The 27,809-nt window shown below is 39.9% G+C and overlaps 1 protein-coding gene across 1 annotated transcript; it reads left to right on the top strand.

Moving 5' to 3' along the window:
- Positions 1–518: 518 nt before the first annotated feature.
- Positions 519–27,474, top strand: ano7 (anoctamin 7). The gene is made up of 24 exons (XM_083696017.1): positions 519–710; positions 1,445–1,578; positions 1,826–1,883; positions 14,596–14,744; positions 16,435–16,542; positions 16,765–16,901; positions 17,125–17,182; positions 17,505–17,615; positions 17,711–17,876; positions 18,175–18,265; positions 20,054–20,150; positions 20,253–20,396; positions 20,516–20,653; positions 20,816–20,914; positions 21,001–21,103; positions 21,202–21,313; positions 21,416–21,470; positions 21,585–21,682; positions 21,845–21,999; positions 22,503–22,708; positions 22,887–23,026; positions 23,489–23,579; positions 23,843–23,962; positions 24,109–27,474. Exons 2-24 carry the CDS (start codon positions 1,486–1,488, stop codon positions 24,250–24,252), a joined length of 2,673 nt encoding a protein of 890 aa, XP_083552143.1. The 5' UTR covers positions 519–710; positions 1,445–1,485; the 3' UTR covers positions 24,253–27,474.
- Positions 27,475–27,809: the final 335 nt, after the last annotated feature.

The raw sequence follows: 27,809 nt of genomic DNA, 5'->3' as shown, positions 1-27,809 counted from the left end.
AGAAAGGTAGATAGAAAGGTAGATAGATGAGAGAAGGACAAGTTTAAAGGATGTAAGAGGAGTAGTGTTTGGGTATGACTATAGCAACAGTTGGACTTCCTGAAGCAAGCCCCCTAATAATATTATTAATAAGTATGTCAAAGAAAAATAGTTGCTGAAGCAAGCTTACTAATTACAATCATGTGTTCCTGCTAAGTAGTCATACTTCAGTGTTTGTCTGTGTTCAAGTTTGTCTCTGAGTGCTCTGCTCTCATACCAATGTTGACACAAGAGCACAGCCAAGATTACCTCCTAGATTAGCTAGATTGGCAAGGTGGGTTGCCGTTGGTGGATGTGTGTGTGTGTGTGTGTGGTGTGGAAGGAACTCCACCCTTTACAGCAAACTTGTTCCCTCCCTCTTTCCCTCTTATCTCTCCTGCCAGGATATGTTACATTGAGTGCTGTATCCTGCAGTGACTACAGCAGTAATGACAAGGGCTACAGTAAAAGAGGGAGTTGCTGGAGTTTAACCACAGTGATCAACCCATAGTCTAGGGAGAATAGTTGCGGGGGCTGCTAAGGATCCATCTTTTTTCCACAGTATCTGTACCAGGGGACTCCACCTCAAGGTGGAGTGAAGCACCTCTCTTGATCTTTACCTGAACAGTTAAACTGGACTGACAAAGGTAATCTTGAGAAGAGAGAAGACAAGAAAAGACACTCCATAAAGGGTGAGTTAATTGTGTTCCTTTTGCATCTGAGAATGTACAGTAACAAGATACATGTTGAGTGGATGATCTTGAAAAGTAGAATTAGAGTAAGCCCACTGCCCAACCGCTGCCCCTGCAGACATCACTGTTGGTCTGAGTCAGCTGGACAGCTGAATGTCTCCAATACCACAACCTGATGAGAAACATGTGGTTACACTCTAGTGCCACATAGCAGACTGGCTGAACTGGTACAGTATTTGGGTAGATTATGAATAGGCAAATTAGAAAGCCATCAGTTGTTGTTTTTTTACACAATGTTCGTTGCTACTCTCAAACTGTCTTCGGTTACTGTTGAGGAACCATATTCTATGACCCAAATTAATTTGCTACCTAATGGCCTCAATTGAATTCAAAACATGACTTATATATATTTTAGCTGTATTTGCAATGTGGAAGGGTAACTGACTAGCTACCCCTAACCCTAACTGACTAGCTACCAGTATTCCTCTGCTACTCTAAAGCTGACGACTTAATCAGTATAATCGTATTACTTGTGGAATTTAAGTTTGACATGGAGGTATGGGGAAAGTTACATCATGAATGTGTCAATGTTTGATGTTTATGTTTTTAGGTTCATGTTGTGCACTGTGTGTTTTGGTGAAAGCCACTGTAAAGAGTGTACTGTGAGTCCCCATGCATGTACCCTTACTGCTCTTCTGCACCAAGAGTACATCAGATTGCTTATTGTGCTTCAGGGATTCTGTGGGGAGACCTACAGACACCCTACTGAGGGACCATGTTGAAGAGAGGGGAGGAGAGGGAGGACATCACCACTCTCATCACCATGACAAGTCAGCCAGACCACAACTATGGGAGTATGGATAAAGAGGTAATGGATCAAAGCTGTATGTGTGCCAGTGTGTGTCTGTCTGTGTACAGTACAGAATGTTCCATGCTGTTATGACTTGGGGAGCTAATCAGTGACAGACAGAAAGTTAGGAGAAGTGCAATTAACAGGCAAGAGGGAAGTAGGAACAAGAAAAATCTGTTTAATCTTGACAAAAAAGGAAACTTAATGAGTTTGGAACAGTTTTGCTGTGGATACATTGAAATCAGATATTTCCTAATGTTCCCAGATGTCTCAGCTTAGCTCCAGAGACAGAAATGTGTTCAGCGATGGCATCACCCGCATTGGTGAGTACTGTTGGCACTATATGTGGTATGAGTATAGATGGATCTCAATACTCAGAGGTTTCGTTGTTTGTCATCACTGCTCTGATATACAGTGCCCTGTATTTTCTCTTCTTTTGGCTCTACACTCCAATTACTATGAGGAGATTCTCAGATTGTATTCATGGTATTTGTGTATATATTGGTTTCACCATTCAGAAATTATAACACTTTTTATGCATAGTGCCCCAATTTTATGGTACCCAAAAGCAATGGGACAGTTGGCTTGACAGGTGTTTCTGGTAAGTCAGGTGTGTACCATCACATCATTTGTGCAGGCATAAGAGACCTGTTAGTGTCTAGTATTGATTCTAGGCTTTGCATTTGCCTTTGGAGTTTGCTATTGGTGTCTGTCAACATGAGGAATAAAACCTTAGGCTTGCCAAAATCAACAGTTTGGAACATCATTAAAAAGAAAAGAAAAAAGTACTGGTGAGCTCAGCAATTGGGTTGGTAAACCAAGGCAGACTTCTACAGTGGATGACCAAAGAATGCTCACCATAATTAAGAAAACCCCCAAAACACTCCCACAGGTCAAGAACACTCTCCAGGAAGTAAGCGTGAATGTCAGAGACTATCATCTGCAGGACACTTCACCAGCCAAACTACAGACGCTTCACTACAAGATACAAACCACTAGTTATCCTAAAAAAGGATGGTCAGTTTGGCTAAAAAGTACCTAAAAGGCCTGCAGAGGTCTGGAAAAAAAAGGTACTGTGGACAGATGAGATTAATATTATCATGTACCAAAGTGATTGCAAGAGGAAAGTTTGGAGAAAAAAGGATTGGCCTAAGATGTATAGCTGCCACAAGAACTGGTTCACTTGTCTTTATTGATGACTGTAACTGCTGACGGCAGAAGCAGAATGAATTCTGAAGTGTATACAAACATCTTGTCTACTCGAGTGCAAGCAAATGCCTCCAAATTAATTGGATGGTGCTTCATCATACAGCAAGACAATGACCCAAAACATACTGCCATAGCAACTAGGGAGTTTTTCAGGGCCAAAAAGCTCTTTACTGGCCAAGTCAATCTTCAGACTTAAATCCAATTGAACATGCATTTCATTTCCTGATGATAACATTTTAGGCAAAAAAATGTAACATCAAGAACAAACAACAACTGAAGATGGCTGCAGTACAGGCCTGGCAAAGCATCACTAGATAAGATACCCAGTGTCTGGTTGGGTCAACAGGTCGCAGACTTCAGGCAGTTATTGCATGCAAAAGATTGTCGACCAAATACTAAACATGAGTGCTTAATTTGGACATTTCATAAATCTGTCTCATTATTTGTGGGTACCCTGAAATAGGGGGACTATGCATAAAAAGTGGTGTAATTTCTGAATGGTGAAACCAATATGTACACAAATACCATCAAATAAAAGCTGAAAATACCTACTTTAACCTTACAGTAATTGTTTGATTTCAAACTTTTGGAGTATAGGGCCAAAAGACGAAGAAGTGATTCACTGTTCCGTTACTTACGCAGGGCACTGCACTCATTTTCCTTGTGATTGTAGTATTTAGAAATAGGGATGATTATCAGAGGTGGCACTCAGACACTCCCATCTTTGTGTATATGTATATGCATCTTTGCATGCATACCTTTATTATCACATCATGTTCCTCTTTAATGCATTCCATTAATTACAGGGCCAATGACAATTGTTTTGTGGATGGAAAACTTGTGACGGCTGTTTGAAAGAAGTTTATATTTAATTTGCAATTGCATTCAAATGAAGTGGGACAGTATATCTTGTGATGGAGAAGAGCATAGGATTTAAAATGCAAGCTACATCCTTGTAATGTAGGTCTGTGTTTAATATATGAATTTGTCAACGACGGCAGAGCACGGTTACCATGACACCGGTAGTGAGGCTATTTTCCCTTTTCATACGTTTTTGGGGGTATTACACGTCATCAAAAAATCACCAGGGGTCATCTTTGAGCAATTCTAATGGGTAGGTTTATTGTACCTCAATGACACACCCATTGAAGTTGTTAACATTGTGATAGAGGGAAGATCTCAGCGTACTGTATGAGATGACTATTGTTACATAATGTGATTATAATCAAAATGCGTAATTTATACTCAGTAAAAAGAGATGTTTATTCTCACAGGGGTCATATTGCATGTGTCCTTTACAGTAAGTCACTGTTTAAAATGCATGTTGTTAATGATTGTTGTCATCGCAGTAGTAGGCTACCTCAATGCCACTGCTGTGTCAGGTAGCAGTTGTGCAGATGTGTGAAGTGGCTGCCAAAAGACACCACCAGGTGGAGGCAAGAGCTGTGAAGGATGTTTGAAAAGATATATCCTTCTGTGGTAGAAATGACTGACAGTGCTGACATTTCCGTTCCTTCCTTGTAACAAAATTAATCATGAAAATGAACATGAGAGAGAGAATAGTTTGTGATTACAGAGCCTTACTTAATCAGCTTGCTAAATTGAGTGAATGACAGAATATCTCCTATATTTGGCCAAACAGAGTTGATTAGTAGATCAGGTCTGTGGCTACAGACTTGTTAAAGTTATCTTAACGGGGACCAACTTGTGTTTTTCGAATATGCTTATCTACTCTCATACTGTTTGTTGTAGTCATCATGCATTATCTCATATGTACAGCAGCGACAGCGACAGTAGGTCATTGTTTAATATATGAATTCGTCAACGGAGCATCAGAGCATGGTTATCGCGACAACAGTAGTGATTCTATTTGCCTTTTTCTTGGGGGTATTACACCACGGCTAGTCTCGCATAGCCATAGCTCCAAATCACGCCACTTTTGGAGGTCTGGAGAATTTTAGATTAGCGGTTCTGTCTTGGATTGGACAGAACGATGGGAGGGTTAGGGTTAGGGAGGGCTGCAATTTCATTGGATGTTACATTCCAAGAACCCTCCCCCCACATGCTTGTTGTTATTTGCAAGATAGGCTACTACAGAACCGATGGTACTTTCAAAATTAAGATCACATGTATTGCAGAAGGGAGTGAGAGTGTCAATTATAATATTTGGTTTTCGGGATTGGAACCTTGCTGTTTTCGGGGGTTGGTTTTGAGAAAGGGTACTCTGCCTTACCCAAATGATCCGCCTGCCCGTCAGCCAGGCAGCTGCACCACCGTTTTGCATTATTATCAGAAATGTGTCCTGTTAAATTGGAATATAATAATAAATGATATAATTGTAGCACAAAGCCCAATGATTACAAATGCATTTCATTTAATCTTGATGTTCAGAAACTGCAATTCATTATTTCAATCAAGATCAGTGTTTCCATTATTTGTAGCCTAATTGCTGTGTCTTCCAGAGATCCACTTCTTGTCTGTTTCAAAAGTATATTGGACATATTGTGGCTTGTTTGTTCAAGTAGCCTACAGTAGGCTATAATGTATTTTTAGTTTTTTTGCATTTGATGACAGTAACGCTCCTTGTTGCCATACTGTTCTGGAGAGTGTTGGTGGCTCATCCAGTATATGGATGATAAATCTACTGGAGTTGATATGGGTAGGACTGTGTGACTAATAATAGCTTTCATTTATATAGGCTTAGTTGTGTAGAACTGCTTAGCATTCAGATAACTTGGTATAACGCAGATCCAATCAATCAATTCGAAGGGGACAGTTCAGACATTTCTGCATTTTAGGTTTAAATATGGTTAGAACCTTACGTTCGGGGGTTCCATGTGTAATGGATGGGTGCGTGTGGTTGAGTAACCAACACCAAGCACCAAGCCAAACAACGCCACCTTGGGAATTGCACCCAAGGAAATAATTTAAGGAGGGAATAATTCAAACACCTTACAAGTTACAACATACGGTATCCCCTAGGTTCTTTAAATGTAAGGAAGACAGAGACGTGATTCAAAATCAAAAGGTTACATTTATTAAAAATGGTTCAAGGTATGGCTGGAAGCATCTGTGGGGAAAAGCTGTCAACTGCATCTTATATTCGTAAAATACTGGGCTAAGGGGCAAATGCGGGGGGGTATACTTGTGTAATTTACTCACCACCCCATGTGTACAAACACTCTGAAACACAGCAAAAATAGTGCAGAAAGGGGTGATCACGCTCATGCATGCAAACAGTGATGTACAGGTCCTAAGGTAGACTAACCCCCCCCCCCCTCTCTCTCTCTCTCCTGAATGGCGCTTTACATAGATACAGCTCTGGAAAAAATTAAGAGACCACTCCAAATTTTTCTTAAATCAGCATCTCTACATGTATGGCAGCCATTCCATTTCAGTGTCTGTTGAATTCCAATACAGGCACACCTCATTCTACTTAATGAGGTACTGATTAGGTGATCAGCTGAACCAAATCTTATTTAATGAGGAAAAGTATAAAAACCACGGCTGTGGTCATCACTATCCTCTTGCAATAGGACCAGCTGGATGGCAAAGACAGTGCTAGTAGTACCTCAAAACTAATTGCAATAAAAAAAGAACAATTGACCATGCCAAAAGAGTTGAAAAGAAAAGTTTTGAGTGAGGAAAAGATGGGTTCAATTCTGGCTTTACTGGCAGAGAGATACAGTGAGCGTCAGGTTGCTTCCATCCTTAAAATTTCAAAAGATGGCAGTTCATAAGAACAAGGTCAAGCAGCAGACATTAGGAACAACAATGCTACAGACCGGCAGAGGGCGAAAACGACTCTCCACTCACCGGGATGTCCGCCAACTCATTCGAATGTCACTCAACAACCGTAGGATGACATCAAGTGACCTACAAAAAGAATGGCAAACGACAGCTGGGGTGAAGTGCACGGCGAGGACAGTTCAAAACAGGCTCCTAGGGGCTGGACTGAAGTCGTGCAAAGCTAGAAAAAAGCCCTTCATCAACGAGAAGCAAAGAAGAGCCAGGCTGAGGTTTGCAAAAGACCATAAGGATTGGACCGTAGAGGACAGGAGTAAGGTCATCAAAATTGAGTCAGCTTTGCCCAACACCTGGTCGTCTAATGGTTAGACGGAGACCTGGAGAGGCCTACAAGCCACAGTGTCTCGCACCTACTGTGAAATTTGGTGGAGGATCGGTGATGATTTGGGGGCGCTTCAGCAAGGCTGGAATCGGGCAGATTTGTCTTTGTGAAGGACGCATGAATCAAGCCATGTACAAAGTTGTCCTGGAAGAAAACTTGCTTCCTTCTGCTCTGACAATGTTGCCCAACTCTGAGGATTGGTTTTTCCAGCAGGACAATGCTCCATGCCAAGACGCATGAAAGCTATGATTGTAAATCAGGGTTATTCCACCAAATATTGATTTCTGAACTCTTCCTAAGTTAAAACATTAGTATTGTGTTGTTTAAAAATTAACATGAACTTGTCTTCTTTGCATTATTCGAGATCTGAAAACACTGCATCTTTTTTGTTATTTTGACCAGTTGTCATTTTCTGCAAATGAATGGTCTAAATTACAATATTTTTATTTGGAATTTGGGAGAAATGTTGTCAGTAGTTTATAGAATAAAACAAAAATGTTCATTTTACTCAAACAGTTATAAATCGTAAAACCAGAGAAACTGATAATTTTGCAGTGGTCTTTTATTTTTTTTCCAGAGCTGTATATAACCAAAGCCTAGTAAATAGCAAAAGGAGAAGTAAAAACAGACCAGTTGGTTTATCAGGTGTATTAAAACAGGGTTTGAGTACTACTGGAATTCACGCGTCACCGTTCATAGCATAGGCTATACAACACTGCATTATTCAGCGACCGCACAAGAGCTGGTGCGGCGCGCAACGCAGGTAGATAGCAATGTAATTGATGAAACAAACAAAACCCAAAACAACTACGCTAACAGTTATTGAAGCAAACTTGTAGGGAAAGCACATTCTTCAGAAAGCAAAACAGCAGCTAGCGTTCTGACAGACCTAAGGGCAGAACATACACATCCGTAAATAAAACATGATTACATAACTACAAACATTAAGATCACCTCGGATGCCGTAAGGGTAGTCCTACAATACCATAAACCTATTTTACCGTCGTCAGTTGGACGCATCCATTACTCAGCGATGACAGTCTACAGCGCATCAGGAAATCTATTACCTCGGCGGTGGGAACCAGCACACTGTTGCACGCACCGGCCTACAAATACCCGTTAGTGATGAAATACAAGGTTGTAGCGGCAACTAACACACCTAAAGCAAGAGCAGTAAGAATACTACAGCATACCTCCGGCTCAAACGGGAAGGGCCGGAAGTGAGAGCTTGTACAAACAGGAAGTCAGGTGACCAAAGAGGTAGAGCAACAGGTGCACACAGGTTAGAGAATCACAGGTAATCGATCATTGTTCACAGGTGGTGAGTGACTGCCCTACCTGTCACACATGTTACAGCATTAGAGAACAGCTAGACTATATCACTAGTAAATCTAGACTTTTCGTTAAAACATGGAACTAATTAAAACATTTAAGGGGCTATAACTAAAAACTGCCAAAGACTAGGAATGTAAAGCCAGTAATAATGCAAGTTGAATAGGCTCTTAAGGTTCTACATAATTTCTATAAACTCCCCAAATTTCCTTTATGGAATAGGAAAGTAAGGGGCAGCGATCTAGCCTACAATGTAGGAATCTCTGTCACAGCCATGAAGTAGAGACAAGGGAGAGAAAAAAATCTTCTCTGTCCAGCCTAACTACTTTTCTATCCAGTCTCAATCCCACTGAAAGCCCAAATCCTTACACCTATCTCGCATGAAAATTCATAACTTTATTCTGTAACCCATAGGTTGTATTACCAAAGCCGACTCGTGCTTATTCATGTCAGATGACCGCTAAAACATTTTCCCCTGCGCTGTTGCGTGTTGCTGCGCATACTGTATGAGAGAATGTGTGATGACTACAACAAACAGTGCGTGAGTGACATAAGGATATTTAAAAATGAATAAATAAAAATTAAAAAAAAAACACAAAAAGTGTTGGTCCCCACTAAGATAACTTTCCAATTTTCATCATTTCATTCATGTAAATTATATGCTGATAATACTGATAATCAACTCTGTTTGGCCAAATAGGAAATATTCTCTCATTCGTGCAAGGACTTAATCTATCTAGCAAGCTGATTAAGCGAGGTTCTGCAATCAAAAACTATTCTCTCTCTCATGTTCATTTTGTGATTAAGGAGGGAACACTGTAGAGCCTTATAAGTTGGCAGTTACAATGTGAAGGACAGAAAGAGAAAGATTACCTTGAGTGAAAGAGATTACCTTGCAAACAAAAATAAAGAAGAGGTTTGATCAGTCAACAGTGCTGAAACAATGTGTGCCCAGGAACAATACCAAAGGCTTGGCATTGTAACCTTCAAGTATCAAAAGAAGATTATAAATGAAAAGTCGTTTTAAACATATGTACAAAAAGGTTTGAAATAAACAACATATACTGTATATGTGCTGTGAAAGGTATAATGACGACTTAGATGAAATCAGAATTCGGAAAACTCTAATGTTTATTTGAGTTGGTGTGTTGTTTAGTTACATAAATATACATATTTGCTAAATTGGTTTGCCATGTTCACTGTGGACTGGGTCAGTTAGATTACAAATTGTGTTGCAGAAATGTAGTCCTGGCTTCAAACCATTTGTCAGGCTTTGAGTAAAATCATCTGGAAATCAGATTGAAACGTATGGCATCCACACATGGGATCTAAATATTACCTGTAAAGAGAAACACCTGTTATCTGTTGGTTTGTCACACAGTCTAAATTTAAGTGACTGACTGGGCATTTCCCACAATTTAGGGGACAACGCTGTAGACGTCGCATATTATTTGATTAATCAAGGATAGTTAGTCTAATTATACCTGACTCCAATTAATAAGTAATGAATTGGCTTCCTACTTGTGTAACTAGCAGAATATAATGAGCCTAAGGTTTATAGTTGAGAGTCTCTTCAACGCTGTGGCCACCACTAACCCTAATCCACTAACCCTAACCCTAATTAAAGAAATCAAAAGGCTCGAACGGCAACCATTTCAAATTCGTGTTGTCTGCTGATGTTTGAGTTTACAATGCAACTAATGATCATAAAGTCATATCTAGGCTTAACCTGGTCAAATATATGTCAAATATATGCTTAGATTCTAGCAGATTACCTTAGCACACAAAATCAGTTGTAGGATAAATGAGGAAAGCGTCGTAATAATAAGCATCATGGCTTACATCATACATTATGAGCAAAGTGTAAATACACAAAATATGAACATACCATTCGAGGCAAATTAAAGAATACTATTGTTGTCAGCTGACAATACGTGCATAACAACATTAAACATTTAATACTGAACATATACAACTTCAGAGAATGGATAGAGGTAATGCTTTGTCAAAGATATGTAACATAACTCTTTTCCCATGAGCTGGTCTCAAAGGTTAGCTACTTATTATTAAGGAACCACTGTAACAAGGATGTAACAAATAAAACTGAACAGTCTAAAATAGGGTATTAAGTAATGAAGTAATAGGGTAAATGGCTAGGAATATAACAAATAGCAATACATGATATATCAGAAACAGATACAATCTGATTGACATAAAGGAAAAAAATACATTTGTTCAAGAGACAATTAATCAATCATAGATAATAGACAATAGGCGTTAATGCAAAATCTTGCGATATATATAGTATATTGCATGTACCGAGTCCATTGGCACTCACAGTAAACATGACAGTCATAAGGGGACTGTGTGCCATGTCTATAGGTACCTTATCGAATACAGTTAAATGTCAATGACACAATGTCATCCATTGTGGACATTGTGGAATTTTTAGCCGTCAACGAGCTTCCTCTGAGGGGGAGTGTTGATGTGATTGATGGGAGGGGGTAGTTGTGGACTTTTTCTCTCCTTGTTAGATTATAAACTAAGAAAAGATAACAATCTTGCCAGTGCTTTTCGCACAATTCCCCGAAACGTCACTTACATGTCGCATGACATTCAGAATTAAATAATCAAGCTTATGACTGCTATTGTCACAGAGGAGATACTGAAGGAAATCGGTGATTCGTGGTTCATGCTCAAAGTGGATGGAACTAAAGATCTCATCGGATGTGAAAATATTTCCATAGTTCTTTGCTATGTGGATGAAAAATACTGTGTCCGTGAGTGTCTCCTGCCAATGTCTACAACCAAACAATGTGATGCTTCATCACTAACTGACCTAGTCACGTAACTAACGTTGGCCTTAGCACAGAGAAGATATTAAGTCAATGCTATGACTGGGTGAGCATTGTGTCTGGAAAACACAGGGGTATTGGATAAAGAAGGATCAAATTTGATTGGACAAATTGGATAGAGAAGTGCCATGTGTTCATTGCTTTAACCACCAGCTGTATTTGGTCGTGGTGCATGCAATGTCCTCAGAGAATGCACTGGAGGACTTCTTGATAGGCTTCTTGATCATAGATGGACTGGTCATCTTTCCACGTTGACAGTCATTCTATAAACAATGGACAAAATCATTGAACTGCTCAATGAAATCGAGGATACCCCTGCATACAGCACGGAGGTGAGACTTGAGGCTACAGGCCTGCTGAAAGCAGTGACAGAGCCTGGCTTTAAGTTCATTACAAATATGGCCCACAAGGTCCTGAGTGTGCTGGACCCTCCCAACAAACCACTCGAGTCTGAAGCAGCTGACCTATACACTTGTCCGCAGTGCTTATTCTTGCATGGAAAAACTGCAATGTGACACTGAATTCGAGGAGCTGTGGGGAAAATGCATAAGCACGGACACAGGCATCACTGAAGTTTTAAGCAAAGGACAGAGAATTGTCAGTAGAAATCTGAAAGAAGTTGTGGTTGAGAGTACAGTTGGCTAGCACGATGAGGGAGATGAGAGGGAGTGTAAAAGACTGTATTTCAGCACTTTGGATCTCAAGCTCGGGGAAATGTCAGCGCGATTTAACGAATGCAATAGCTGGTGGAGGCTCTGTGTGCCTTGGACCCAGGGACCCCAAACTTTCTAGATGTGGGAATGGTGAAACCACTCCTGGAATTCACCAAAACTGAGTTAATGGAAGCTGAGTTTTGCTCGCCAGTTTCTACAAACTGAACTTGCCCAATCTGGAGATGAAAAATGGGCAACATTATCGGTTCTGCAAAGATACACAGGGCCCCTCACAGCAATGCCGCCAGTGCTTACCATCATGAAACTTGGACTGACATTTGGGGTATCCACGGCAATGTGCGAGAACTCTTTTTCGATGTTGACATATGTATTCACAAAGCACAGACAGAGCATGCTACACAAGATGGAAGCTCAGCTGGTTCAACTGGCATTTGAGAAGGATCTTACAACCAAATTTCATGGTAAGTTGTATTGTATTGGAATTGCTTTTTTATTGATTTTAGTCGTATTGGATACAATCTTTGGTTTAGGGTAATACACTAAGTGATTTGCGTTACATTGATAAGGAATTGACTGATCCTGGTGGTGACGTTGCCATAACAACTTGTTGCTATGAGATACTTCTTGCTCTGTTTGTTATGGCACAGTAGCACCCTCTGTCTTGTCGCAAAACATCTTGGAATAGCTGCATTTTAGATGGCTGCATTGTAGTTACGTCTTGATGGGACGAATATCTCTTAAGCTTACCATATTGTGATTGCATTGTACTGGACTGCCTGCTAAAGTGATTGGAAATGTGTTGTAGGTTATATGTATTGCATTGGCTCGGGAAAGTGATCAATAATGATGGGAAGAATAATGCTGTAGCAGCATAAAACTCTTTGTAAAGAGGCACAGTAGCCCGCTCTCCAGTGGCAAGAAGCTGTCTGTGGCTGCAAACACAGTGTATATAGTTGTATGATCAATTATCTAACCTGTGTTATATAAACATAAAATAATAATCTCAAATAGTTGTACCCCCTCAGAAATGTATTGTGCCCCCTCAGTTACTTTCCCCTGGCGCTGGGTCTGAAGGCCATGAAGTCAAAGGGAGGCAATACGTCAAATTTAGCCAAGCATCTTTCCAATAGGCATCCTGACCTCTTCAAGGAGTTAAAATCACAACAGGTCAGCAAATAGATCTGATAGCTAAGGATATGCTTACATACATGATTCGATAACATAACACGTTGAGGGATGGAAATTAAGTTCAGCATGTCCTCAAATATTCAGTCAAGCAAACGAGTGAGTTTAAAAAAAATTGTGTCTCCTCCTCTCCTGGTGATCATGTGCCTTTGCCTGATGTTCCATTCCTGTACATGTTAATCTATTCTTCTTCTTGTGAATTGAGTTAGATTTAAAAATGAAATCTCAAGATTAGGTTAAAATCTACATACCATAACTTTGTGAAATATGAATGTCATTGAGATAAGACCTGGGCCTGTATTATGGCCAGATTGACACATCTAACCTTATATTTTGTATCATATTCATAGAATTATTTTGTGTTCACTCATTTGTTGTTCAGCATAGTTTATTGATTCAAATATCAGCTATCCTGAACAAGGCAGTATTTGGAAAATACTGGTTGTTGTAACAGAGTAAGAAGAACCATTAGCATACAAAGGAACTGTCTGGAAATGATTATTTATTTTTCATATTCAAGATATTCTTCTGTTATTTTATGAATAAAAATAATGTTATTTTTGAAAGAATTTCCATGTTCTGTTAAGATATTCTTTTACTTTGCCTGATATTTTTTTGGTTGTCGTAGTATCGTTTAAGAATCGTAATTGTGATACTTATAGGTTGGCAGTTACAATATGAAGGATTGGAAAGGACATTTGGCTCTGTACTGTAAATAACAAAGCATATTTGAATATTCATAATCTGACTCTATTTAATTAAATTAAAACTATGTGCAAATAATTGTTAAGTTTGGGTTGACAAAAGCAAGAATGGTCAAATCACATGAGTATGGTGTATTTGAATATGAATACAGAAGGTGTGAGCAAGGTTGAACATTTAGCCTGCCCACGAGACTTGTCATTGGCCAAATGCAATAAAGCCACCAAAAATGTCCTCTAGTTGACCAAAATTCTTATTTATTATCTACATATAAATGCTCACACCCCTCACACTAATAATAATCTGGTTGTTTGTATATTTGTAGCCTAACTAATTATTGGTCCTGCGTCTTAGAAAGTAGTAGGCTTATGCTAGTGGTCAATAAAAGAGTGGTGTCTAGCCGTCTCATATGGATTTTGCATGTACTTTTATTGGATGTCTCAAAACAAGAGGAAGCCGTGATCTTGTTTTCCGATTTTAGATTCAGAAACCAACATTGAAAAATTAGGCTTTTCCCCATTTTTTAATTTGGGATTTATAACCCAAAATCGGATGATACACTGACCTACACAAACCGCTCTCTCACACACTTAAATAAGAGCGACACGCCCGTGAGAGAGTTAAGATAGAGGGCGAGTGAGATAAAGACAGAAAATAAGTGAAAGAAAATAAGTTGCGAGACACCTACGGGTTTAACCCAATTGGATCTCGAGTCCATAATATGAAATTTACATCTGGTCCAGTTTTGGTGACATTATAGCCAAGTAGCAAAATACAGAGACCTGAATTGATTACCTTCTTCTCTCCCCTGCTTTGTGCCCCACTTGTTTGTTTTATGTTTTACTGAGCAGAATGAATATGTCAGTATCTGCAGTGCTAAGTGGAAACTGCATGAATGTGTGTATGTATCCAATATGTACAATATACTCTTGGGCCCCTCTGTGGACAGACTTTGTGTTGGTCTGGGAGGAGAGTTTGGCTGTGCAGAAGGATGAGTTGGAAGGAGACAAGTCAAGTCACACCACCCGTGACACTCACCGGAAGTGGAGGGAAGCGTTCATGTCCAGGCTTCAGGTAGCAGGCATCAAACAGGAGATGGTGAGCGATAATACTTCACACATTAAAGATGTAGCATACATGACACATCACCTGTTCCCAGTCAGGCTGTCTCTTTGAGGTGTTGTGGAGGAAAATCTCCTTTCTTCCTAATAAATTGGGTATCGAACTCCAAAATTCAGTGAATGAAGACATGTACAAATCTAATACCAATGATTAATAATAAGTTTTAATACAAGCTTGCAGGAGTACAATAGTGTCTCTCTCCAAGAGATAACCAGAGTAAGTCAAAAAACAAAGAAAAGGGCACAGTACTTATAGGAGAGAAAGTTTCCTATACATTCCATTCCATTATATGGCCAGGCCATAAAATTCTCTTTCTTGGCATATTCTCCAGTTCCTCAACATTCCGACCTCATGACTTAACTGGAGGTACCCAGTAGTCCCCTTATCTCTCCCCCCAGCATCCAACCACCCAGTAATGTCTCCCAGACTACCCTTGGTTGTACATGCATATTACCCTGCATTGTGTTCTTTAATATATGCAACTATTGTTATACAAAATTATTAATAAATGCAATTATAGTTGATCAAAATGATTTGACTTCCACAGTGTACACTCCAGAATCCAGACGGATGGAGAAAAACTGTGTCAATATTTAACAGGTGCTCACACAGCTTTCAGGGAGCTTGTCTTCCAAGTAATTTACTGTGTACCTTGCTACAGGGTATTTGAGTTAACAAGCCATGTTCCTTTCAAGTTTCTGTTTACACCAGATGGTCATAAAAATGGTGTTCATATGATACAGTTCATAAAACAAATGTTTAAAAAAAATCAAAACATATTTTTCAATCTTTTATTTAATGTAACGTAACAAAGATGAGTTTCATAGAGGAATGCACCCTTTTGTCTAAATCTATGGAAATGGAAATTCACACCTTTGATTTGGAGGCCATCATTTCATTCTTAACTTTTAATGTACCCTGTTACTTTTAATAATACAATAGCCAATCGAAATATTGATGAGGAGATTACTTTTAAACACTATCCTCCACAATCCTCAAGGCCATTATATGCTGTAGTATTAATATAGTGAAAATGTCATGTAGCTTGTTTAAATATTGCTTCCTCCAAAGGACATTTCATTGTGCTAGATTAGTTAGGTGTCACACTGCTACAAACAGTGTTGCTTCCTCGCACTCCAAGCTCACATGGGTCTCGAACGTGCATCCTCTGTATTGCCAACACACGTTTCCGAGACCGAAATACCCTGATGGAAACCATCTACAATACGCCACCAAAAAGCTAGCAATTCAATGGCATTTCAACTTGAGGAGTGAGTTTACCATCTCAACTTGTTTACACACGCTAAGCTGAGCGTAACTGTGGATCCTGGTCATGGCAATGATGTAACAGGCATCAGGTTGCTGCAGACAGTATTGCTTCCTTGCACTCCAAGCTCACACTAGTCTTGAATCTGCGTCCTCTTTATTGCCAACACACAAGACTGACACCAAAATACCCGATGGAAACCAGCTAAGCCACTGAAAAACTAGCAATTTGAGTGGTGGATGGGGGTATTTCAACTTAAGGAGTGAGATTACCATCTCAACCTGGTCACCCAAGGACATTTTGGACAATCAAGAAATTACACTAATGACTCGAGTCTGCACTTCTGCACAAATTCAAAACATTCAATGATTTATGTTGTACTGTTTGACTTTCCATTAGAAGGAAGTTCAGCAAATGAAGAAGAAGATCTTCTACGTCCTCCTCAGTGCCCCCTGGAGTCTGCTTTGTTACTACGCTGAGGAGATCAGTCTCAGAGTCCCTCTGCAGGTCAGTCAGTCCCCATGTCCCTGCAGTTCCTGTCACACATAGAGATATGCCTAGACTCATGCCAAAACACATTTAGAATCAGTGTGGAGCATGAAAACAGCTTTGACTTTTTGGGACCATGGAGAAACACTGAGACACTTTCATACATGTCACTGAGATACTTTGGTATTTACATTGGTAAAATGAGACATGGACAATGATAATGTGTACTGTATACCCTAGGTGGTCACCACACCAAACTACAACTGGTCAGAGAGGATGCTGGAGAAACTGGGCATCCCAAACCTCATGGCCCAAGATGTCCCCAACTTGCCCCCAGACTTTTATACCTGCCAGTTTCGCACCAACAAATTGGAGAGGTATTGTACTGTAAACCATCAGTAAGGTAACACATACTGTGTTGTTGAAAAAGGCATGAGTACATTCCAGCTGGAAGTGTGTAAAATTAACTCTCATGAGTTTAATCACACAGAGTTGTGTTTGTGTTTGACGAGTTGCTAGAGAAACTATACTGTATAATGTTCCAAACTTCAATTGATGTCCTTTATTCACAAATCTTTTGTTATTCTTACATGACTACAGGTTTCTGGGTAGTGAAAATAATGATACTTTCTTCAAGACCACCCAAAGACATCAAGTGGTGAGTTTAAGATTATGCTTTCAACTTGATTCTTGAGATTTCAACAGTGTTTGAATAGCTTATGGAAACATATGATAAGGAAACATAGCCAGTAGCAATAGATTTTCTGTCACTCACAAAGTGGATCTACTTTGACTTCCTCTGTACACTGAACTTTTGTTCAGCTCCTCCTATTTGACTCTGTGCTCCCTGTTGATTTATTCTCCCTGTTCTATTTTCTTTATGTAGGTAACTGTAATGTAAATCCAGTCAACAAATAATAGTGGAAATGTGATGAACTGCAATATCTGATGTACTTTTATTCCTTTCTCTGGCCTCCTAGCTCTATGAGATTTTAGCGCGGACACCATATGGGGCATTGAAAAGGGGAGAAGTGGGCATTGACAGGCTGCTTAGTGAGAATACCTTCTCTGCTGCATACCCCCTGCATGAGGTTAATGTCCTCCCACTACCAGGTATTCTCTGATAAACATTGAATCTAAATATGATGTTGATATCCTAAGCCACTCTCCCCCTTTGACCCTGTAGGGCCCATTTGATATGCTGGAGGCCCCAGTCGACCCCAAGACCCTCAGCCTGAGGCAGATCCTCTACCAGTACTGGGCGTCCTGGGCCTGTTGGAGAAAGTACCAGCCTCTGGACCACATTCGCGAGTACTTTGGCGAGAAGATTGCACTGTACTATGCCTGGCTAGGTACACTTTGGCAGTGTCATGTAGGCTAGATTTAGACGCTGCTTGTGTAACCCTAACCCTTATGTAATACTCAACTATCCTGAACTAACTACTATAAGGGTACTCAACTACCCTTATGTAATATTCAACTACCTACTAAGCTTTAGTTCATTCTACCACTGTTAGATGGATCGTACCACTCCATGGCAGACTCTGACAACACCCCCTATCTCTCTTTCTCTCTCTATCCATCATTGTCTATCTATCTATCTATCTATCTATCTATCTATCTATCTATCTCTATATCTATCTCCTGAAGGATTTTACACAGGCTGGCTGGTTCCAGCAGCTGTGGTAGGAACTTTGGTGTTTCTGTTTGGCATCTGGCTAACGGTCACTGATGTCCCAGCGTGAGTATGAGGGGAAGTCTCTAGGGAATAACATACAGTGCCTTCGGAAAGTATTCAGACTCCTCCACTTTTTCCACATTTTATTGTAGAAATGTTATAGACTCAATTTAAAATGGATTAAATTAAAAGAATTTCCCATCAATCCACACACAATACCTCAGAATGACAAAGTGAAAACAGGTTTTTAGAAATTTCTGTAAATTTATTAAAATTGAAAAACAGAAATACCTCATGTACATAAGTATTCAGACCCTTTGCTATGACACTCTTAAAATTAGCTAAAATGCAAAAATGTCATCAACAAATCACTCAGTAAGTTGAATTGAGTCCATCTTAATGCAAGGATAATAGTTCATGTCATTTTTTAATTAATATCTTTGTTTTTATACGGTCTCTGATTTGCATAGGAATCAATTACACACTGTGTGGATCAGGTTGTCATTACAAACTGAGCAAATGGAGAGGAACAAAACTGCTCAGGAATGCGACCCTGAGGCCCGGGGAGACTTACAAAAATCTACAAAGTTGAATGGTTGAGAGGAAAAAGCACAGTCGATGGGACAACATCATCTCAGTCACTCTACAAAATTGGTCTATAACCAAGTGGCCAAAAAGAATCCCTTAATCTAAAATAATCTATCTCATATTCATAATTGTGTTTGCAACAATGAATTCAAGTGATACAGCAAATAAAGTGGCTCAAAATGTGTTTATTTGGTTTACTACAAAGCATTAAGTTTGGTGCAAATCCAGCACATGCAAAAACATGTGAAAGAAAACTACGAAATTTGCTGAGTTGGCAGTGACATCCTAATCTATATAGTGTGTAATTGATTCCTATGCAAATCAGAGACCCTATAAAAACAAAGATATTAATTCCAAAATTACATGAACTATTATCCTTGCATTAAGATGGACTCAATTCAACTTATTGAGTGATTTGTTGATGACATTTTTGCATTTTAGCTAATTTTAAGAGTGTCATAGCAAAGGATCTGAATACTTATGTACATGAGGTATTTCTGTATTTCAATTTTAATAAATTTACATCTAAAAATGTGTTTTCGATTTGTCATTCTGGAGTATTGTGTGTGGATTAAGGGCAAATTCTTTTAATTTAATCCATTTTAAATTGAGTCTATAGCACAACAAATGTGGAAAAAGTGAAGGGGTCTGAATACTTTCCAAAGGCACTATATACACTCACCGGCCACTTTATTAGGTACACCTTGCACTGGGTTGGACCCCCTTTTGTAGCTCATCTGCTTCAAGGTTCGACGTGTTGTGCATTCAGAGATGGTCTTCTGCATACCTTGGTTGTAACGAGTGGTTATTTGAGTTACTGTTGCCTTTCAATCATCTCGAACCAGTCTGGTACATTCTCCTCTGACCTCTAGCATCAACAGGGCATTTTTGCCCAGAGAACTGCCGCTCACTGGATATTCTCTTTTTCTGACCATTCTCTGTAAACCCTAGAGATGGTTGTGCGTGAAAATCCCAGTAGATCAGCAGTTTCTGAAATACTCAGACCAGCCCGTCTGGCACCAACAACCATGCCACATTCAAAGTCACTTAAATCACCTTTCTTCCCCATTCTGATGCTCGGTTTGAACTTCAGCAGGTTGTCTTGACCATGTCTACATGCCTAAATGCATTGAGTTGCTGCTATGTGATTGGCTGATTAGATATTTGTTACCGAGCAGTTGAACAGGTGTACCTAATAAAGTGGCCAGTGAGTGTATATCCTCTTAAAAACGGCTTAGGTCATGCACATCCTCTGTCCCACAGACAGGAGATCTGTGAGAGTGGGAACGACTACGTCATGTGCCCTCTGTGCAATATCTGCTCCTACTGGAACCTATCCAGCATCTGCTACACCTTCAAGGTGTGTGTGTTTGTTTGTTCCTATACTGTATCATTCATTGTGTTCTAGTCTGAGTATGCATGCTTTGTCACTGTTAACTGTGTCACTACCCTTCCTTCTCAGGCAGGGTTGTTATTTGACAATGGGGGAACAGTATTCTTCAGTATCTTCATGTCTCTATGGGCTGTCACCTTCCTGGAGTACTGGAAGCGTACCAGTGCTGTGCTGTCTCACCGTTGGGACTGCTCAGAATTTGAGGATATTGAGGTGTGTGTCGCCTAAAAGAATGACAAAGCGTGTTGAACGGAGCTGTCCAATCCTGGCTCTGATAAATTGGAAAAGCACTCTAGCAACAGGAGTTGATTACATTACCCTCTTTTATGCAGGAGCGCCCAAGGCCAGAGTTCACTGCTATGGCACCCATGACCCTGCGGAACCCAGTTACAGGTGCAGAGGAACCCTATTTCCCAGAGCAGAGACGCTTCAATCGCACCCTGACTGGCTGCATGGTCATCATCGTCATGGTGAGACGCTATAGAAGATTGCATTCTTATGATACAGCATATATATCATACCAATGCCAATTAACTATGCTGTCCACAAATATGTTGTCTTATTATGGCATACTTAATGTAACATTCCCAGAAGCTCTGACCTTCACTATTTGAAGCATTTGTCTCTCACAGGTGGCTGTAGTCGTGATATTCCTGATTGCAATCATCTTATACCGGACGATTCTGAGCATTATCATCCATAAATCCGGCAATGCTTTCTTCATTTTGTCTGTGAGTCCTATGTAGTGAGATTGATAAGCACTATATGGTAACACAGAGCAGCATCATAAACTTGAATGCAACCCTATTAACTGCAGGCAGGGAGGATAGCCAGTCTGACCGGGTCTGTGTTGAATCTGCTGGTGATCTTAATGCTATCACGTGTCTACACGTTCCTAGCCCAAATCCTTACACGCTGGGGTGAGTTGGACCCTCAGTGGGCAAATTAAACACTATGACTCATAGTCAATGGCATACTCAAATGTTTGCTCATGTTATTTGCTTTACTATGTTGTCAGAGATGCACCGTACACAGAGCAAATACGAGGACATGTTCGTTCTGAAGGTCTTCATCTTCCAGTTTGTCAACTTTTACTCCTCCCCTGTATACATTGCATTCTTCAAAGGCAGGTAAGTATATCAATAAGGCCTTGAAAGATCCGAAGCTCCTGTTCTTATCAGGTTATGCAAAATGACAACAGTGCCTCCATAATGATATCCTATGTTTTTCAGGTTTGTTGGTTACCCTGGGAACTATTACACCCTCTTAGGAATAAGGAACGAGGATGTGAGTGACATCCTTTATAAACATTTACTTTTCAACCTTAAGCCTGATTATCATTTTCTGCCTGTGTGTTGTGTACTTATTATTTTCTCTTTAAGTCTTTATTTTCATTTGCAGTGTGGTGCTGGAGGATGTCTTATTGAACTTGCCCAGGAGCTGCTGGTCATCATGGTGGGCAAACAGGTCATCAATAACATCCAGGAGTTTGTTTGCCCGTGAGTCTTGTAGTCCAAACACATAGCTCCCCCTACTTCTGTCTTTTACTTATAGTGACTTATTAATTGTTTTGATAAGAAAAGAGACAGATCCACAAGTTATGTGTGCTTAGAGAGAGGAAGCCTTTTAACAGTAAATCTCTCTCCTTTGTCTCTTCATAGAAAACTTAAGGCATGGTGGCAGAAGCGGAAGCTCCATCCTAAGGTTAGAGCGAAAGACGGGGAGGTGCGAGAGGGGGGACAAAATGCCACACCCTGGGAGACAGATTACCAGCTCCTGATGTGTGAAGGACTGTTCAATGAGTATCTGGAGATGGGTAAGTGTTCCCTCTCACCTACACTAGAAGGCTGATGAGTGATTCTATCTCTTATGCTTGCTGGTCTAGTTCTCTCTAGTTCTATGTTTTTGTTTTGTCTCATTATATGATTGAAAAGGATTACAAATGTCAGCCATTTGGTTAAAAGTCAATGTTTTATCAGGCCAGCAATGGAGAAACATAGCTGAAGGGAGAAATAGGGACATGCTGTCTTACTGTTTTACTTACTACATTAGCCTAGTCAATGTTATTGTTCCCTCATTCCAAAGATCCATGTGCTATGTAGGTCATAGACCTTGCTGCAAAACGTTACGAAAAAGAGAAAGTCAAATTATATCATATCTCTGACAAGTTAGTGTTATGCATGCAATAACCCAAATTAACTCACTTGCTCTGTATACACTATATGTTTGTTGTAGAAGTATAACATTTAGATTGATAGGGAATTGGCTTGACATTGGTAAAACCATTCATGTTGTCTGCCTGCACTCCCTTCTTTGCAGTGATACAGTTTGGATTCATCACCATCTTTGTGGCAGCGTGTCCCCTTGCTCCTCTCTTTGCCTTGTTCAATAATTGGGTGGAGGTGCGTTTAGATGCACAGAAGTTTGTGTGTGAGTACCGACGACCTGTAGTGGAGCGGGCACAGGACATTGGGATCTGGCTCAATATCTTGCAAGTCATCACCCACTTGGCTGTCATTAGCAACGTAAGAGTTCCTCTCAACTGTGTGTGTGTGTGTGTGTGTGTGTGTGTGTGTGTGTGTGTGTGTGTGTGTGTGTGTGTGTGTGTGTGTGTGTGTGTGAGAGAGAGAGCATGCACTTGTACGTGTGCTTATATGCATGTAGTTGGCTTCAAGTTTATTCAGATTTCTGTCTTTTTTCCAGGCTTTCCTGATTGCTTTCACCTCTGACTTCCTGCCCCGTCTGTACTACCGCTACACCACTAATGGAAGTCTTAAGGGCTTTATCAACTTCACCCTGGCTACTTCCCCTAGCAACTTCACCAACAGCCACATAGAATGTCGGTAAGACTACGGTAGATGCTAAGTAGGATCCTTGGGACAACCCTACCCGAAACCCATACCTTAACCCTTAGGCCACACCAAACTATCAAAAAACTGATAAAAAAAAAAAAAAGTATACGCATGAAATCACTATCGATTTGATCTGTGGTATCCAGGCATGACTTTTGAAACAACCGAACAACTCAGTACGTAACCTTATTTTCTAGACAGACGAACAGACTTTAGAAAGTTTAACTCCTTCAAACTGTTTTTGTCCGTGAAAGAAAACTGCCAAAACCTATGAAACGGACACGGACAGACCCTTGTCATCTCTGTTGTCCGTCAACGGATGACTCCCATAGAAATCATTACTCAATCTGTAATTAACAGATAACATGGTTTGGTTTGGCCTGAGGGTACATTTATTCCAAGCCCTTATTACATCTGCAAGTGGCATTGTTATCTAGTGTATATTTTCTGTAGTTACAGAGGATACAGAGACAAAAATGGAGATTTTCTACCAGATTACTTCCACCTTCTGGCTATCCGACTGGCCTTTGTCATAATTTTTGAGGCAAGTTTCATAAGGTTGAGATGAGATAAAAGCCATTACAATTAAAATCTGCAAACATCTGACTGACTTTTTACAGAAATAAAATAACCTTTGCTATCCTGTTTTAACAACTCAACATCTAACTGATTTTCTAATTAATTAATTTGTTTGTGAATATGTGAATGCTACAGTCATCATAAGATCAGTTTTGATGTTCCAGTAAATATCATTTGTCTCCTTCTGTCTGTCTTCACTCTCCATAATTTTGCTCTACCTTTCCTTAGCATGTTGTGTTCTTCATTGGCCATTTGATTGATGTAATGGTTCCAGACATCCCTGAGGAAGTGGAGATCAAGATCAAGAGGGAACATTACATGGCCAAGGAGGCTCTGGCTGAGAACCAGGTGAGACAGTTGTATCTCTGTAGAAACTACTTTTGCTCCATAACTCAAAGCACTACATAATATTGCATGAATACATGAGGACAACACTAATCTAATTAAAAGCAAATGTTTGCATTATCTTTGTTTCTGTCTCATATCCTGTGCAGTCTTTGGGTAGGACTGTTATTCTAGAAGAGAAGGAGAAACAAGCTTCTGAGCTGCGGCACAGACCTAAACCTCAAGGGGAGAGTGACTCGCCCCCACCCTTACTGAACCCCATCCCAGAGGACCTGGACAGACCACCTCTCTGACCTCTCACCCCGACCCTTACTGAACCCCATCCCAGAGGACCTGGACAGACCACCTCTCTGACCTTTCGCCCCGACCCTTACTGAACCCCATCCCAGAGGACCTGGACAGACCACCTCTTTGACCTCTCGCCCCGACCCTTACTGAACCCCATCCCAGAGGACCTGGACAGACCACCTCTCTGACCTCTCGCCCCGACCCTTACTGAACCCCATCCCAGAGGACCTGGACAGACCACCTCTCTGACCTGTGTTCCTCAGGGTTATTTGGGCTAGAGCGCTAAGAGATCTCTTAAGACACCTGGGCTCCTTCTCCTCAGACCACTCCCCCTCCTACCACTCCCCGACATACTCCACTTGTGTTGAACATTTTACATAGTGTATAACATAGTGGTTATAACAGGAGTAAATATTTGGATTGTCTGTTAACTTGCTTCATGCTCTTGGAATTACTGTCTCCCTCTTTGGCAAATTGTTTCATATACTTTAAGACATTATAATATAATTATAATAATGTATTCTTCTACTAAATCAAGATAATGATATGAACTGATGGATTAATCGGCAGCAATAACAACATCAGACCCAGCCAGGATCAGAGAAAGAAATACAACAGGCCTGTGCTGAGAACCATCTGCTGTATGACTCAGATAATATTTAGCCTGATGATGCACATTTCAGCAGATCGATTAACTGGAATCAACTTTATTAAATAAACTAACATGATTAGCCTCCTGTACTAGCTATAGTGTATGTCAAAATTTATGAAAGACCTATGTGCTAAAATAGAGAAAAGATTGTGGAGGATATATTAGCAGAAATATTAGATAGAGATGTTTTATGCCATATAAACATAATAACCTTACACACATTTTTACTTTAATGCTTGACTTTTATTGTGCTTTAACAGTAACCAGGCAAGATCATGCATATTCAGGATTCATCCCAGAATCTGAGACTAGGATTCATCCAATATGGTCTTATATAAATGTGGGCTTTGGTAAATGATGTTGTCATTATTATTTATTTTATACAGGATTTTGAGAAAAAAAATAGAATGAAGTGTACCCACATGAATGTAACCATAGAGGTTGTAAACATGTACTCTCTTTGATGTATGTATTGTTTTTCCACATACTTGTTCTTCTTATTAGTGGGCTTGCTTCAACAAGTCCAGCTATTGTTCTTCGACATACTTATTATTAGTGGGCTTGCTTCAGTAAGTCTACCTATTGTTTTTGCTTGACTCCCATGGGCTTGCTTTTTCATGGGCTTTCCCATGGGCTTGCTATTCACACCAATCAAACAACTGAAACCACTCTCAACCACTCAATCAATCAACTCTCTACCCACTCCACTGAACTACCCCAGGCTCATCCTATCTATCTATCTATCTATCTATCTATCTATCTATCTATCTATCTATCTATCTATCTATCTCTCTCTATTTGTCTATCTACAGTGCCCTGCGTAAGTAATGGGACAGTGGACCATTTTTTCTTCTTTTAGCTCTACACTCCAAATGTTTAGATTTGAAATCAAACAATTACTGAGGTTAAAGTAGAGATTCTTTTATTTGATGGTATTTGTGTACATATAGGTTTCACCATTCAGAAATTACAATGCTTTTTATGCATAGTCCCCCCATTTCAGGGCACCCAAAAGTGATGGGCTTGACAGGTGTTTCTGCTCATTAGATGTCATCAATGAAAGTCAGGGAAGCCATTATGAGGCTGAAAAATCAGAAACATAGCCAAAACCTTAAACCTACCAAAATCAATAGTTTAGAACATCATTAAAAGGAAAGAAAGCACTCAGAAATCACGTGGTAGGCCAAGGATGTATTCTACAGTAGATGACTGAAGAATGCTCACCATGACTAGGAAAAACCCGAAAAACAACTGTCCCAGAGATCAGGAACACTCTCCTGGAGGTCGGCGTAAATGTGTGAGAGACTACCACCCGCAGAATATGTCACCAGCCAAACAACAGACGCTTCACTGCAAGGTGCAAGCCACTAGTTACCTTCAAAAAGCATGATCAGATCAACATGTACCAGAGTGATGGCATGTGTAAAGGCATTGTTTTCATTGATGATGTAACTACTGATGGCAGCAGAAACATCTTGTATGCTGCAGTACAAGACATTGCTTCCAATCTATTTGGACAGAACTTCATCATACAGCAAGACAATGACCCCAAACATACTGCCATAGCAACTAGGGAGTTTTTCAGGGCCAAGTTCGAGAGTGACCAAGTCAATCTCCAGATTTAATTCCAATTGAACATGCATTTAACATGTATGCTAAACATGCATTTGCTGAAGAGGGAACATAAGACAAAAAGACCTCAAAACAAACAACAACTGAAGCTGGCTGCAGTACAGGCCTGGCAGAGCATCACCAGAGAATATACCCAACGTCTGGTTTCCTTCTGGCCACTCGGCTGTATAAACCAATGTCGTAGAGTGACTGAGATGATACTATCCCATCAACTGTGCCCCATACCTTAGAGTACCATTCCTGAGCAACTGTGTTCCTCTACATTTGGTCAGTTTATAATGACAACCTGATCCACACAGTATGTAATTGATTACAATGCAAATCAGAGACCCTCGAAAAACATTTATTCGTAAATAATTTCAACGGAGGGTGTGGGAGAAATGAATGGATAGACAAAGTCCTTTGTCTGGAGAGCTGGCTGCTCTCTTTGCAGCATGCTTTTCATTTAGGAATTTGTGCAATAGAATGTAAAGCTTTTTGTGACAATGTCTAGACAGACATTCCTTGATCAGTCTGGTGCGCCCATAGGCCTATATCACCAATACTGCGCATCTCATGGTCTGCTGGCTTGGAGTTTTATTTCTGGGCAATTCCACACTAACAGAATGACCCTGGGACTAAATGTTTCACTTTCAAACATATGTCAAACAAAATAGAATGACTAAATGGGTCTCCTACAGAAATGCATAATTTCTGGATTTGAATGTCATTCTGTACATGGTGATGTAGCTAACATAGGGAAACAAAGGTATACATATACACGAGACACTCTCATTAAGGTGATAATGTATTATTTTAACAACTTATATATAACATTCAAAACAGAAATTGATAAAAACTCACAAAACACAAAGAACATAAATCTGCCTTTGAAACCAAATGTGTTTTCAGTGTCTTTTTTTATTATACCAAAAGAGCCTACAATTTTGGCAGCAAAAATAATAATAAAAAGTGTACTATAAACATGTTGTCCCCCACAAATGATGTAATGCCCATCTATAAAAGGAGAGTGATGGAGAAATTAATTTAACCTTTCTTTTAGCAGGGAGACTCTTTTATAAGGTAGCCCTGCATACACATAGTTTACAATAATACAAAATTTCAATATAATAAAACACAAACAAGAAAAACAAACACATTTCTCAACAAAGAGGTCCTCAATCAAAACTTTAAACTGCCTGAGCGGCACCAGAGCAACCAATTGAAACATTCTCTGCAGATTGTTCCAGCAGTGAGGTGCACCACAACTAAAAGTGGATTTACCCAATATGGTGGAGA

Source organism: Argentina silus (assembly GCF_951799395.1).
Source record: "Argentina silus genome assembly, chromosome: X".
NCBI lineage: Eukaryota > Metazoa > Chordata > Actinopteri > Argentiniformes > Argentinidae > Argentina > Argentina silus.
The sequence above is the reverse complement of the archived record's forward strand: the minus strand, read 5'-3'. Positions and strand labels throughout refer to the sequence as shown.